The 12,916-nt window shown below is 35.3% G+C and overlaps 2 protein-coding genes across 2 annotated transcripts in view; both read left to right on the forward strand.

Annotated features, from left to right (window-relative positions):
• The window catches only part of SYNJ1 (synaptojanin 1), a 153,584-nt gene that overhangs the window by 84,673 nt on the left and 55,995 nt on the right, over positions 1-12,916 (forward strand). Inside the window, 3 exon segments of the mRNA XM_006886798.1 lie at positions 3,985-4,137; positions 7,115-7,271; positions 9,529-9,552. Coding sequence (XP_006886860.1) covers positions 3,985-4,137; positions 7,115-7,271; positions 9,529-9,552 — 334 coding nt within the window.
• On the forward strand, positions 858-2,069 carry LOC102862529 (V-type proton ATPase subunit E 1-like). Its single transcript, XM_006886763.1, has 2 exons — positions 858-1,531; positions 2,006-2,069. The coding sequence occupies exons 1-2, from the start codon at positions 858-860 to the stop codon at positions 2,067-2,069; spliced, it is 738 nt and encodes a 245-aa protein (XP_006886825.1).

Below are 12,916 nucleotides of genomic sequence, written 5' to 3' on the forward strand. Positions count from 1 at the left end.
AAATATTTTCAATCTCATTCCTTATTAATTGGAGAGTTAAGTACATCCTTGCAGGATTACATTTTAACAAGAGTCTGTAACATAGTGTCTGGTTTATATACATTTTCAAATCAAGAGCAAAAAAAAAGAAAAGGTAAAAATGAAAATGAAGTGAATGTGGTTAACTTCTTTAAGACTGTCTTTGTTTAAAAATACTTTGCTATGCCATTTCATCTGTCAGATTATGTCTAGCAGATCTAGTCTCAACTTCTTATCTGACAAACTCTATAACAATGCTAAACTTGCTGTCTTTCCTTTTACGCGATAGTTAGGATCATAGAATATGGCAAAGCTTCCTTTTCTTCTTAACATAGTTCACAAACATAATTTTTAAATCCCTAGAAATAGGAAATGGAAGGCTCTTATTTCCTTTAGGTAATGATCTTAAAGTTGACCAGACTATCAGTTAAATAGATTCACTGGAACTGAGGTTATTTGTGTCTCGAAAGTGAATGCAGAGATGAAATAAAATGCACAACCTTTTATAGTGTGTAAAAAAAATCTCTGCCACGGAAGAGCTACATCAATTATACTATTTGATCTTTTTTAAATATGCCATTGAAGTTCTTTATCATTTATTTAGAAAATAAAGCAGGGGTACAAAATTAAAAACAAACAGGCATGTTGTTTATTTGGATGACATTTGTCAGAAGATTTGGGTTCAGTTTCTAAGTGGATTCTGAGGAGATACTGAAATACCTGAGAATCTTGGTTAAAAATGCAATAGGGACGCTGGGTTTTCCTCTCGGTTTCCACCTACCGCTCCATTTAAGCCTGAACTTGAATTTATTTCCTGCCGGCCTAGCAACACTTTCACCATGGCCCTCAGCGATGCAGGCATACAAAAACAGATTAAGCACATGATGGCTTTCATTGAACAAGAAGCCAATGAGAAGGCAGAAGAAATAGATGCAAAGGCAGAGGAAGAATTCAACATTGAGAAAGGCCGTCTTGTGCAAACCCAAAGACTGAAGATTATGGAATATTATGAGAAGAAAGAAAAGCAGATTGAGCAGCAGAAGAAAATTCAAATGTCTAATTTGATGAATCAAGCAAGACTGAAAGTCCTCAGAGCAAGAGATGACCTTATCACAGACCTACTAAATGAAGCGAAACAGAGACTCAGTGAGGTGGTAAAAGATATAACCAGATACCAAGTGCTGCTGGATGGACTGGTCCTCCAGGGTTTGTACCAGTTGCTGGAGCCCCAAATGATTGTTTGTTGCAGGAAACAGGATTTCCCTCTAGTAAAGGCTGCTGTTCAAAAAGCAATCCCTATGTACAAAATTGCCACCAAAAAAGATGTTGATGTCCAAATTGATCAGGAGACCTACTTGTCTGAGGACATAGCTGGTGGTGTTGAGATCTATAATGGAGATCGTAAAATAAAGGTTTCCAACACCCTTGAAAGCCAGCTGGATCTCATAGCCCAGCAGATGATGCCAGAAGTACGGGGAGCTTTGTTTGGTCCTAATGCCAACAGGAAGTTTTTGTTTTGTTTTGTTTTGTTTTTAGTAAAACATGTACTCATTTTTATTAAAACAAAAAATTGAGAATCAGTGTTTGAGTCACTTAAAATATAGCTTTAACTTGCTCTTGTTAATGTCAAACTTAGGTATGTTGATACTTGTTGTTTTGTTGTTGTTATGTGCCACAAGTCGCCTGTGACTCATAGAGACAGCCCTACACCCTGTTCTATCCTGTGCCAATCTCACTGTCTCCAACACACTTACCCCGATTACCCCAGTCACTGAATCAATCCACCTCATAGAGGTTCTTCCTCTCCTGTGCTGTCCCTCCATCCTCTGAAGCATGACGTCCCTCTCCAAGAATTGGTCCCTCCTTGCAACATGTAAGCGTCTTGGAGGTGGAATTCCTTCCAATCTTCCCCTTCGACAATTCAGAAGTTTCTGATATTTAAAGAAACAAGATTACCTATGTAACCTCCTCTTTGCTGTTCTTATAGTGTCTGTATCCATCAGCGGAATACCCTTCTGTACCTAATGTCCTTGCCTAACTACTATCAGTAGCAGCATGTTTCACTGAAAATGATCATGAGGAAACCGCTAGTTCATCTAAAAGTAGCACAGCTTTCCATTGGCTCTGCAGCATGCAAATGATGGGCTCAGACGGTGGGGCTTGAGCATGACTAGGCTCTCCTCTTTTGCCACTTACCTGGAGGATGACATCTGTGGTGGTCTTGCTGTCAACTCTGCACTTTAGGTCTAAACGCATGTAGGGCATGCCTTCCTTCCAGCTGTAATAGCTTTACTGTTCTCTAGTGTGCCTAGCAGGTTTCCTCATCTGTAAATTGTGATTTAAAAGTCTAAACCATGAATATGCATTATTTATTAAAAGAAAGATTTATGTGAAAAAAAAGTGCAATAGGTATCAGTTTTCAGAATCAAACTAGGCTGTCTAATGATAGCATAAGAATACTCTAAAATATATAGCAATTGGTTGGCTAGTTACAAAATTTCCTGCTAATAGTAAAATCAGATTTTGTCCAAGTCCTTGACATGGTTTGATAGAGAGAGAAAGGATGTCCTGAGGGCTTACTTTGTTTTATTCTGTATGCTAACAAAGATAGATAACCTCTAGAAAGGAATAAATCCTTAGGTAATAAAATGAACATAGTTTAAAATTTTTATATTATTTTGGGTTGTTATCCTGCTATACTTACGTTAAGAAGTTGTGATGTACAGTAATTAAGTCAGCAGTTAAGTGCTTAGCTGTGCAACAAGAGGTTTTGGGGTTCAAACCCACCACCTGCTCCCGCATCCAGTGAATTCAGGCCTATGGGACAGTTCTTCTCTATCCTACAGGGTTGTTTATGTGTCAGAATTATCTTGACAGCAGTAGTTTTGTTATTGAAGTTGTAGATAATCATGCTTTTGATAGATTAGCCAAAACGAAACAGCCAGGAGAAGGTAAGTAAAAATGTTAAACAGAATAGGATTGGACTCTAAATGTTAAAGGAAACAAAAATAGGTAAACTATTGTACATTGCTTTGACTCTGCCAGTGTTCAAAGCTAGAATACAATCACAATGAACACCATTTACTTTTGCTTGTTTAAACACTGTCTTGAAAGACTGTTAACAACCCAAAGTTTCTTGCATCTTTTGCATGCTATATTCTTCCTAGTTTTCCCTCGTACATGTTGTCAGTGTAGACTTCATACATTAAAAAACTGCCATGACTTCATCCAGCGATGTCACTTATTTTTATGACAGTTTAAGAGCAGCTCTTCTCTTTCCATAATTCACTAACCTTAATTAGTCAGGTTTATAGAACTAAAGGGATTTCTGGTGGCCTAGTGGAAAGGAGCTGCACTGCAATCCCAAAGACATAGTTCGAATCCACCAGATGTTCCACAGGAGAAAGATGGGAAATCTCCTCCTGTGTGACTAAACTGCCTCTGGAAACCTGCTGGAGGGTCAGCTGTGGGTCCGTTCTGACTTAACCCACACAGCAACAACAGAACCAAATTAAAAATTATTTTTAGAAAACAGTTACGTGGGGGAAGAATTTAAAGAAAAGTAGATATTCCCATATGTAATTGATATAAATTATGGAAGTATTTTTGTCTGCAACAATGCACATTGTTGAATTGTTCTTCAAAATGATAAACAAGGTGAACTAGTTTGATTTGTAGGTTAATTACATTTACAGGTATATTTTCATACAGTTATTTTGCTATTTAATCAGAAAGAAATTCTTAATCACCTAGGGGGAATATTATGTTAATTGTAAGTTTAGTTGATGTGGTATTTACTTTAAGACTTTACATAGTGGGAAAATAAAGTTAGGCTAGTAAATGTTTATGTTTTTAAAATCCAGTCCTATGTACAGCTGTAAGTAGAATTTTTTTATTGATTCTGGTAGTTTCTAAAAGTCCATGACTAATAGTATATATTTATGAAAGCTTGTCTTGCTGTTTCAGATGCTAGCTAAGCAGTTGGAAGCTCTTGGCTTAGCTGAAAAGCCTCAGTTGGTGACTCGTTTTCAAGAAGTCTTTCGGTCCATGTGGTCTGTAAATGGTGATTCGATCAGTAAGATATATGCAGGAACTGGAGCACTTGAAGGGAAGGCCAAGGTAAGTACAGATCTGTCAGAATGTTAAGGAGTCTCTCTCTTTTTTTTTTTTTAATAAAGCTTTTAAATGTTTTGGTGATCTGTGGGGTTTTCTTGTTATATCTTTAACATTTTCTTTTATAGTAGATCTAAGTGGTTAAATCAAGAATAGCTTTTTCCTTAGGTTTGTTGTTATGTGTAGCTGACTCAAATCCAACTCATAGCTGACTCTCCAGTGGGTTTTCAAAAGTTGTAAGTCACATAGGAGGAGATTGCCTTTCTTCTTGAAGCTGCTGATGGATTCAAACCCCCTGCCTTTGTGTTGGTAGCACAACTCCTTACCACTAGGCCACCAACACTCCTTAGGTTTAGACTGACTTTTTTATTTACTTATTACTAATCCTGACTTCCCTTCGCAATTTGTAGTGACCTATCTGGCTTCCACAGCTGTAAATCACAATGGTGAGAAATTGCCTATCTTTGTCCTTCTAAGCCAGTGATTGGATTCAGCTTGTGGGCAAGTCTCAGCCTTTGAAACTTGCTGTAGACTATGCCTTTGAGCTCCCCATTTAGTCATTTAGTGACTTTCCCCCTATATATTTATATTACCTACCTGTTTTGCCTTTAATATTGCTTATTTTGTTAAAATAGGCTTTTTGACTGTATGTTCCCAATTTAATGCAATGCCCACATACATGTTGGATGAATAGAGGAACTGACAATTTATTAACTATTTACTGTGAATGAACACAGCACAATAGGAGCTTTTTATAGGTTTTTCTTCTTTTAATTAGTTGCCTTATAATGGATGGCTAGAAATGGATGAAGAAGTATGGATTTTCTTATAATTCTTTGCCCATTTTTAGTTACTTTGTCCACAGACTACTTCCTCCCCTAGTGTTGACCTAGGTTGAGGGATTTTGATAGCATACTTGAGGGTTTTTTCCCTTATTTTATATACTTACCTGTTGTTTAAGATTTAAAGAACTCTGACCTCAGTTGAATTTATTAATACTCTGAAGTGCCTCAGAGTACCTTAGGAAGAGAAATATAAACCTTACCGCTTTTATGATTCACGTGCATCCTCTTTAGTATAACAGCTGAAATTCATTTTTTTTTTCTGTTTTGCTTTGTACTGTCAAATCAGATCTGACTGGTACAGGAAGAGATTGTCCCTCCTTCTCCAGCAGAGCATCTGGTGAATTTGAACTGCGTGCCTCTGGGATTGCAGTGCAGATTCTTGCTCCTAGGCCAAACAGCTGAAATTCTTAAGACTATCATCTGCACGTCTATCTCCGTTTACAAATTATCCTCCCTTTCCATCCCTTGTAAAATTTCCACATGTCTCATAATCAAAGCTCAGAGATATTTACCTTACTTAAAAAATTCAGTGCTTAGAAAGAATTTGAACCTACCATTTATAAATATTTGCTTCTGAAATTGCCAACTTTTTATTCCCTTTAAATAGAGAAACTTATGCTAGCTTTTCTTTTGCCCTTTTTCTACAGCTGTTATTTAAAAGTATTTTTCATATTCTTACATCTTTCTACTTATACATTAGCTAAGACAATGTATGTAGAGAGGTTACATGATTTCAGTTCTTTAATATGTAGATATGAAATATCTATACATTAAATATACAACTTTGATCTGAACTAACATCTGAACTGCTCTTTCTTTTCCTTTCTCTGGACTCCTTTTGATTAATTGCCTGATAATGTGAATGGTGAGTTCTTTTCAAATCATCCTTTGTGTATGTTACGTTCTATAGAAGAAAATAGGATTTTATTGCCAAATTTAAGTAAATTATTAAATATCTAATTTTTAGCATATGGCATTTTAAATATTTGATTCTTTATTCTAAAAACTATATTAAAAATGTCGAGCCTATTGCTGTCAAAATTTATTCTGACTCCTAGTAATCCTGTAAAACAGACTAGAGCTGCGCCCTGGGGTTTCCAGGGCTGAGTCTCTATGGCAGCCAACTACTAAATCTTTCTGTCTAGGAGAAGCTGATAGGTTCACACAACCAACCTTGGAGTTGGCAGTTGAATGCTTTAAACACCAGGCTACCAGGACCCAATATTTTAAAAGGAAGCCTTTACTTCCTTTTATTATTCTTTTGCTATTATTTCCTTGAAAAGTAACAATTATACATTGCAGCAATTTTTTAAAAAGGTATAAAAGTCTGTAGGATGAAAAGAAATCTTCTTTATAGTACCAATCAGGCGCAAGTGAAATACACATTCATTCAAAATAATAGTCAAGTCTTAGAATTAGCATAAATATAATACTTTCTAAATGTATACTTACACAGATACTAAAATTATTACAGGAACTGTAATTAACAAATAGGCATCCACTTCCTAAACAGCATGCCTTCAGAAACACTATGAACTTTGATAAATGTCGATGGTTGTAGAGGGGCTTAAGGCCTTTTGTTCATAGGGTCGCTGTGAGTCGTGCTTGACTCAAAGGAATCAACAACAACAATTTATGATTATAAGTTTCTTTTTACATTATACTTTTGCTATGTTTTGTTTTCATATTAACTAATACAGATTATTTGGCATCAATTAAAATTAGTTTCCGATTAAAGTAATTTTATGTTTTTCTAAGAGCACGTAGCTTCATTACTTGTTCTTTTATCTGTTTTGCTTCTCATTTCCAGCCGTAACCTTAAGATTTAGAGATTTTTTTCTTTTAATTAAGCTTACTTGAGTTTATTTCCTTTATAATAACAAATTTTAAGCATTTATTGTTATAAATACTGCTACAGTTCTGGTATGCATGTGATATTTTATCTCTGCAGAGGGTCAGAAACATGACATCTTGAGTCATTTTAAGGTGGTAGTTAGATATTCCAAGCAGAATTAAGTCTTCTTTTATTACAGTAAAATCTTACAAAACAGCCTTAAACTTTCAAAATAATAATTGATAGAAGCAATAATACTGAAAATGAAAGTCATTGTTCTTTTCTTCCCCAACAGGCTGGAAAGTTAAAAGATGGTGCTCGTTCTGTTACTCGAACAATTCAGAACAACTTCTTTGACAGCTCCAAGCAAGAGGCCATTGACGTTTTACTGCTGGGAAATACTCTAAATAGTGATTTAGCTGACAAAGCACGAGCACTCTTAACTACTGGAAGTTTGCGTGGTATGGATACTTTATGTTTTAATTATGTCATTTGTATAAAAATTCAAGAAGCAAATATCAACTTGTGTAAATAATTGTTCTATTTTTAAGATATGATTGAAGCTATTTTGGAAAGGAATTTCTAAGGTGGTAATTTTTTTTATTCATAAAATTCCTTTCTCCAAAAGAAGTTTGTCTCTTACAACATATTTATGTTACCACTGGTATTATTAAGCCTTACACTGAGCCAAGGTATAGTTTCTATTCTTGATTATAATTGAGGGGCTAAATAGTTTGATACTAACTTTATACAAGGAAGGAATTATTAAAATGTTCAGCTAGTGCTCTGGTAGCTTAGTGGTTAAGGAGTGGTGTTGCTAAGCCAAAGCAGACAGTTCTAATCCACTGGCTGCTCAGCAGGAAAAGATGGGCAGTCTCCTCACATGTAATTTACGACCTTTGAAAACCCACTGGAGGGTCGGCTATGGGTCATTTCTGACTCAGTGGTACCTAACAATATCAACAACAACAGTGCTTTTAAAAGAACATTTGGTAATTAATTAGAAAATAGATGCTTTACTGAAAAACCTGGTACATTGATTATATTATTTTAGTCCTTATTCAGAAGTAACTTAGTTTTACACTTTCATTGTGATTGTTTGAAACAGTATTAAATCATATTCATAAGTTAAATTTTGCTAATTACACAAAATGAATGCTATTGCCACTATTACTATTTGACATAAGTACATACAAATATTACTTTCATAATAGCTTTTTTCCTCCATGTCTTTTTTTTTCTTAAAATTAGAAAAATTTGATCTTCTTATGTTAGTAAGTGATAATCATTGTAGAACTTCATAAATTAGACTTCTTAATAACCTCCCCTCCTTTTTTAAACTTCTAAATTTCTGAACATTTCTCCTTTGTCTATTCAGAAGGCTCAAAACCAAACTTAAATTTCCATGTTCACATAGGAAGAATTATCCTTCTAGGAGTGATTCTGGGTAAATTGCGTGGTTGAGTGATTGTTATGGAACCTTTCAGATTCCTCGTTGCTCTGAGGTAGTTAATTTCAGTCTGCTCCTCAGGGATACGTTGCTAGGCTAATGGGACTGAGATCTACTAAAACTCTTTTAAAAAACCTAGTATTTCCTTTCAAGTGTCAGACTTCTCCTGGCTTCCCACAGCTGAGACTTGACTATCATGTATTTTCTCACCTCTGCCTCCCTGGTTGTACAGGCATTAAACGCATTACTGTTCATTCCAACTCACCGTGATCTGTTGTTGTTAGGTGCCATCCAGTGGGCCCTGGCTCACAACCCTCCGTACAGCAGGATGATGCCTGACAGCGGCATCCTCACATCGTTACTGGACTTGAGCCCATTGTTGCAATCACTGTGCCAGTCTATCTTATTGAAAGTCTTCTCTTTATTTTACCAAGCATGGTGTCCAATGATAAAAAGATGCAGTAAGGTTTCTGAGGCCTCAGTCTTTATGGGAGAAGACTGCGATGTCTTTTCCCCTAAGAGTTGCTGATAGGATACAACTGCTAATCTTTCCATAACCACCATACCAGTAGGACTCCTGGTTGAGGCATTAGTAAGGAAAAGTTGAAAGTGAGAAGGTAAAGAAAAGGAGAAGCAGGAGACCAGAATAGTCTCCAACCTTGATAATTCATTACTTTTAGATCCTTAAGGATTTTATTGTATGTAAAATAAGCCTTTACAAAAGTATATAAGTTCTACTATAACACTTATTGTAAAATATCAATTTGTTCCAATGTGGTTGATATTTGAGAGAATATTTTGAGGATAATTCATATTAGTTTGTATTGATTTCACTGACAAAAAACTCTAGGTAAATACAGAAAGCTCAAACTAGCAGAACCCAGTTGAATAACTATACAAAAACCATACACATGCACAGACTTCAGACATCTACCAGCTACCACTGTTCATCAAATGTATTAGGGCCCTTGCTCCTCTGTATCTTTTGCTTTACACATATATGTACAACCTGAAGAGCAAGTCCAGAAGTCACATTTGATCTGTCAAACTAGAGTGGAATTTTTTTCCTAAACATAGAGGATTTACATTACTAAATTTCCATTTGTTAATATTTGTGTGTCAGGTACCATTAGAAAAAATAAAGTCATCACATTGAATGAGTAAAAGTAAGTGAAGCCTTCTTACAATGTTTTGTCATAGTATGCTAGATTTTGACTAACTTACTGCTTTACTAATGATTCTTTGTTTTCTTCTTGATGCATCCATAGTTTCTGAACAGACATTACAGTCAGGTACAGTATAGAAAATCAATCTACAAATTACAGTAACTTTTTCTTTACTTTTCTAAAGTTGATATTATAAACAAAGTCCAAGAAAATAGAAATGTTCTTATTTTATACTCACATGATAGGGGAATAGATTGAAACCTTGTTTCGATTTGAGAAAAAAAAGTAAGTTTGAAAAATTAAGCACTTCCCTTCATTTACAAGGCAATAAGCAATGTTTTCTGTCTTTCTGTAGCAAGCGTTTAATTTCAGTGAAAATTGATCACTGAGTTTTAATATCGTATTTTAAACTATTGAACAAAGATCAGTGTTAAACCTTAATGATATGGACATAAGCCTGATATGACTGGAGTAATTTTCAGAATACTTTCTATGGTATATGTGACCATTCAACACTGTTCTTCACATGTAACATTTCAGAAAGTACTGTCTCCTTTTCTCACGTGAAAGAAGTCTTTGCTATAAATACTGGCCTGCATTACAATGTGATCTGAGGACTTTGAATTTTAAAATTCACTTAGATTGCTAATAAACTAAGAGGAATTAAAGTTATAAAACATAAAAGTGATTCTTTTTTCATATCTGCTTATTCATAAAAATCTCATACCTCATTCTTTGGACAAAATCATCTTTAAATATGAGTTTGTGGCAAAAGGAACAAAAAAATTAGAATTCTTGCCAGAAATTTTGTTGAAAATGATATCCTTTTTTTCCTCCTCTTCTCAATTTGCTTATAGTCCATTTTACTTGGTTCTCAATGTTTTGAGAATTTTTTGGTGTTCAGTGCTTGTTTTTTATTGTTGGGTTGTTTTGTGGGTTTGTGGTACTGTGGAGTTTGTGGGGTTTTGTTTTTTTTTTTTTTTAGAAGAGTGGGGGGTGTAGGGTGTGTGTGTTAGTTTTGTACTGTGTACTGAAATCTGTTTTTTGGAGTGACTTGGTATTTAGGTATGGACATCTGTAACTTGAGCAAGACTCATTATTTCTTCTTTCACATTTAGGTCTCAGCCAGTTAAGAAGAGGCTAGGAATAATGTATTTTTTTATATCTTATTCCATTAAAAAACTATCATTGCTTCTATTAAATCACATAAGATGTCATTTATGTTTTATTTGCAAAGATTGTCATCTGGCTGGATTTTTTTTCAACTCTAATCATTATAGAACTTGTATTTTGCTATAGAAAGGATTTCAGAAGGTTATTTTTTTATTAGTAACAGTGGCAAAGAATTTAATAGTAAAAATTATTTTCTGACTGCACTCAGCTTTTAATTAATCACAGAAATAGACTTGAGCAAATAATTTGCTTTCAGTAACACCTGATACCTCTGTATGGGTAATAAATCTCATAGCAGGATGATTAGAAATGTACTGGGCTCACCAGAGGACTGTTTATCATCTGAATTAGTGATTCTTTTGAGAGTCCAGAAAGCAGAACTATTTCCACAGTGACAGTAAGATACTGTTTCCCTTTTTTATTTTCATTTGCCCACACTTGTACAGTGTTATTTCAGGGCACTGCATGGTGTGTGATCGGGGCTGCATGGTGGGTGTTCAGGCTGAGTGGAGAAGCACATGGGAAAATTTAGCTGCTTTTGTTAACATTGAAAAGAATTGTAAAAATGTAGGATAGTGCCACTCTTTTGATAATAACATTTTTTTCACTGAACTAGGTGCATATTATAAAGCAGAACTTCTTGCCTTCCACATAAAAGCTGGCTATGAAACATTAACCAGCACACACTGGATATTATCCACACAGGCAAAAACTCTGCTTTCCTCAGTCAAATTTCAGAGTATGAGAGTGTTCCAAAAGAAGTTTAGAATCTGTTATCCTAGTTCATCTCCATCAAATATTCTGGCACTTCTTGTTTCTATTTTCTTCTAGTCTCAAATTATTTAGTTGACTAGCCAAAAATAATTCTGATTAAGAAAGAAGACACAAGTATTTAAACTTAGCTTTGGCACTTATTCGCTATCCAGTTGTGACCAAATCATTGAACCTATTTGGGCTTCAGTAACCTTATTTGTAAAATGTGAATGGTGCTGTTTTACCAGCTTCACGGGTTACTTGAGAGGGTCAAGTCCTAGACCCAGAGTTTGCTATAGAAATAAGTCACATGAAAACTTAATTTGTTCTGTCAACTATCAACAAATTCCAATAAAAATTCTAAAATAAATAAAAGAGGAAGAATAGCTAAGCAGTTACAAAGAAATAAAAAGACCAGTTTTGATTAAGTTTCTTTTAAAATTAATGACAGACTTTCAGAATAAAATTGAGGTTATAGAATAAAAGTGGGAATAAAAATGTTTTATGATAAGAAGATTGAGAAGTATTGAAAAGGATAAGATGATTTGACAGTGAAGGCCTGATACTGATTGAAAAAGGGATTTGAGGTTAAAATTATAAGTGTTCTTTTTATTTTATTTTTAATTGAGATTTTAATTAAGGTTTATAAAGCACTTGGGTTTCCAGTTGTTCATTGTTGCACATTTCCCTGCCTGCCCCCCCACCCCTTAAGTGTTCTTTTTAAAGAAGGAAAACCATTTCCTTTGAAATTAAAGAGCAATAAGTAGATTGTTGAAAGAGTAGTAAATAAATGAATTATTGAGCAGAATGTTAGAGTTTTGAGATTTTTTTCCCCATCTTGATGTAGTTAATACATTAAGTAAGTAATGTTTTAGTCGAGTGGGAATTGCTGTCCCAGGGTAGGACAGCATGAGTATTCTGGGAACAGCGTCTGTGCACCTCTGTCACCTCCATTCTGTAGGTGGGTGAGCAAGCAATGCCCACGGAGAACTGACAGGCTTGACTGAGACAGGGGACTGATACACAGGTGAGACGTGAGGAGGCTAAATTATCAGGTTTAGGTGGCTAAACTGTCAGGTTTAGTAGATGAAGGGAAAGCCTTTTTGATGTAAAGGAGGTGTTGAAAGTGTGGTCAAGAGAAAGAATAAGGTACCTGGAGAGAAAAGCTATGGCCAGCTGTAGGAAATACTGATGTGGGAGCATTGTCAGGGTGGCGGACACAGCCGCTACTTACAGAAGCATTGATGAATCTGACATTTCTTGCTTGTGGTTGATTCATAAAGCATTTTCTCATACATCTTTTCATTGATGCTCAGAATAATTCTGTGAGGTAGACAGATGTCATTCCCATTTGTAGGTAAATAAAAAAAACAAAATAATTTATACGAGCTACGGACTGAGGCTCAATGTCCAGAAGACAAAAATTCTCACCACTGGACCAATTGGTAGTATCAGGATGGATGATGAAGAGATTGAGATTGTTCACAGCTTCAGTTTGCTCGGCTCCACGGTCAACACTCTTGGCACCAGTAGCCAGAAAATCAAAAAACGTATTGCGGTGGGA

Source organism: Elephantulus edwardii, unplaced genomic scaffold (assembly GCF_000299155.1).
Source record: "Elephantulus edwardii isolate Elephantulus edwardi_28Jun2011 unplaced genomic scaffold, EleEdw1.0 scaffold00051, whole genome shotgun sequence".
Classification (NCBI taxonomy): Eukaryota; Metazoa; Chordata; class Mammalia; order Macroscelidea; family Macroscelididae; genus Elephantulus; species Elephantulus edwardii.

Coding starts and splice junctions, on each gene's coding strand:
- LOC102862529 (XM_006886763.1), top strand. CDS start 858: ATGGCCCTCAGCGATGCAGGCATACAAAAACAGATTAAGCACATGATG. Junction 1,532..2,005: donor AATGCCAACAGGAAGTTTTT/GTTTTGTTTTGT, acceptor CTGTTCTTATAG/TGTCTGTATCCATCAGCGGA.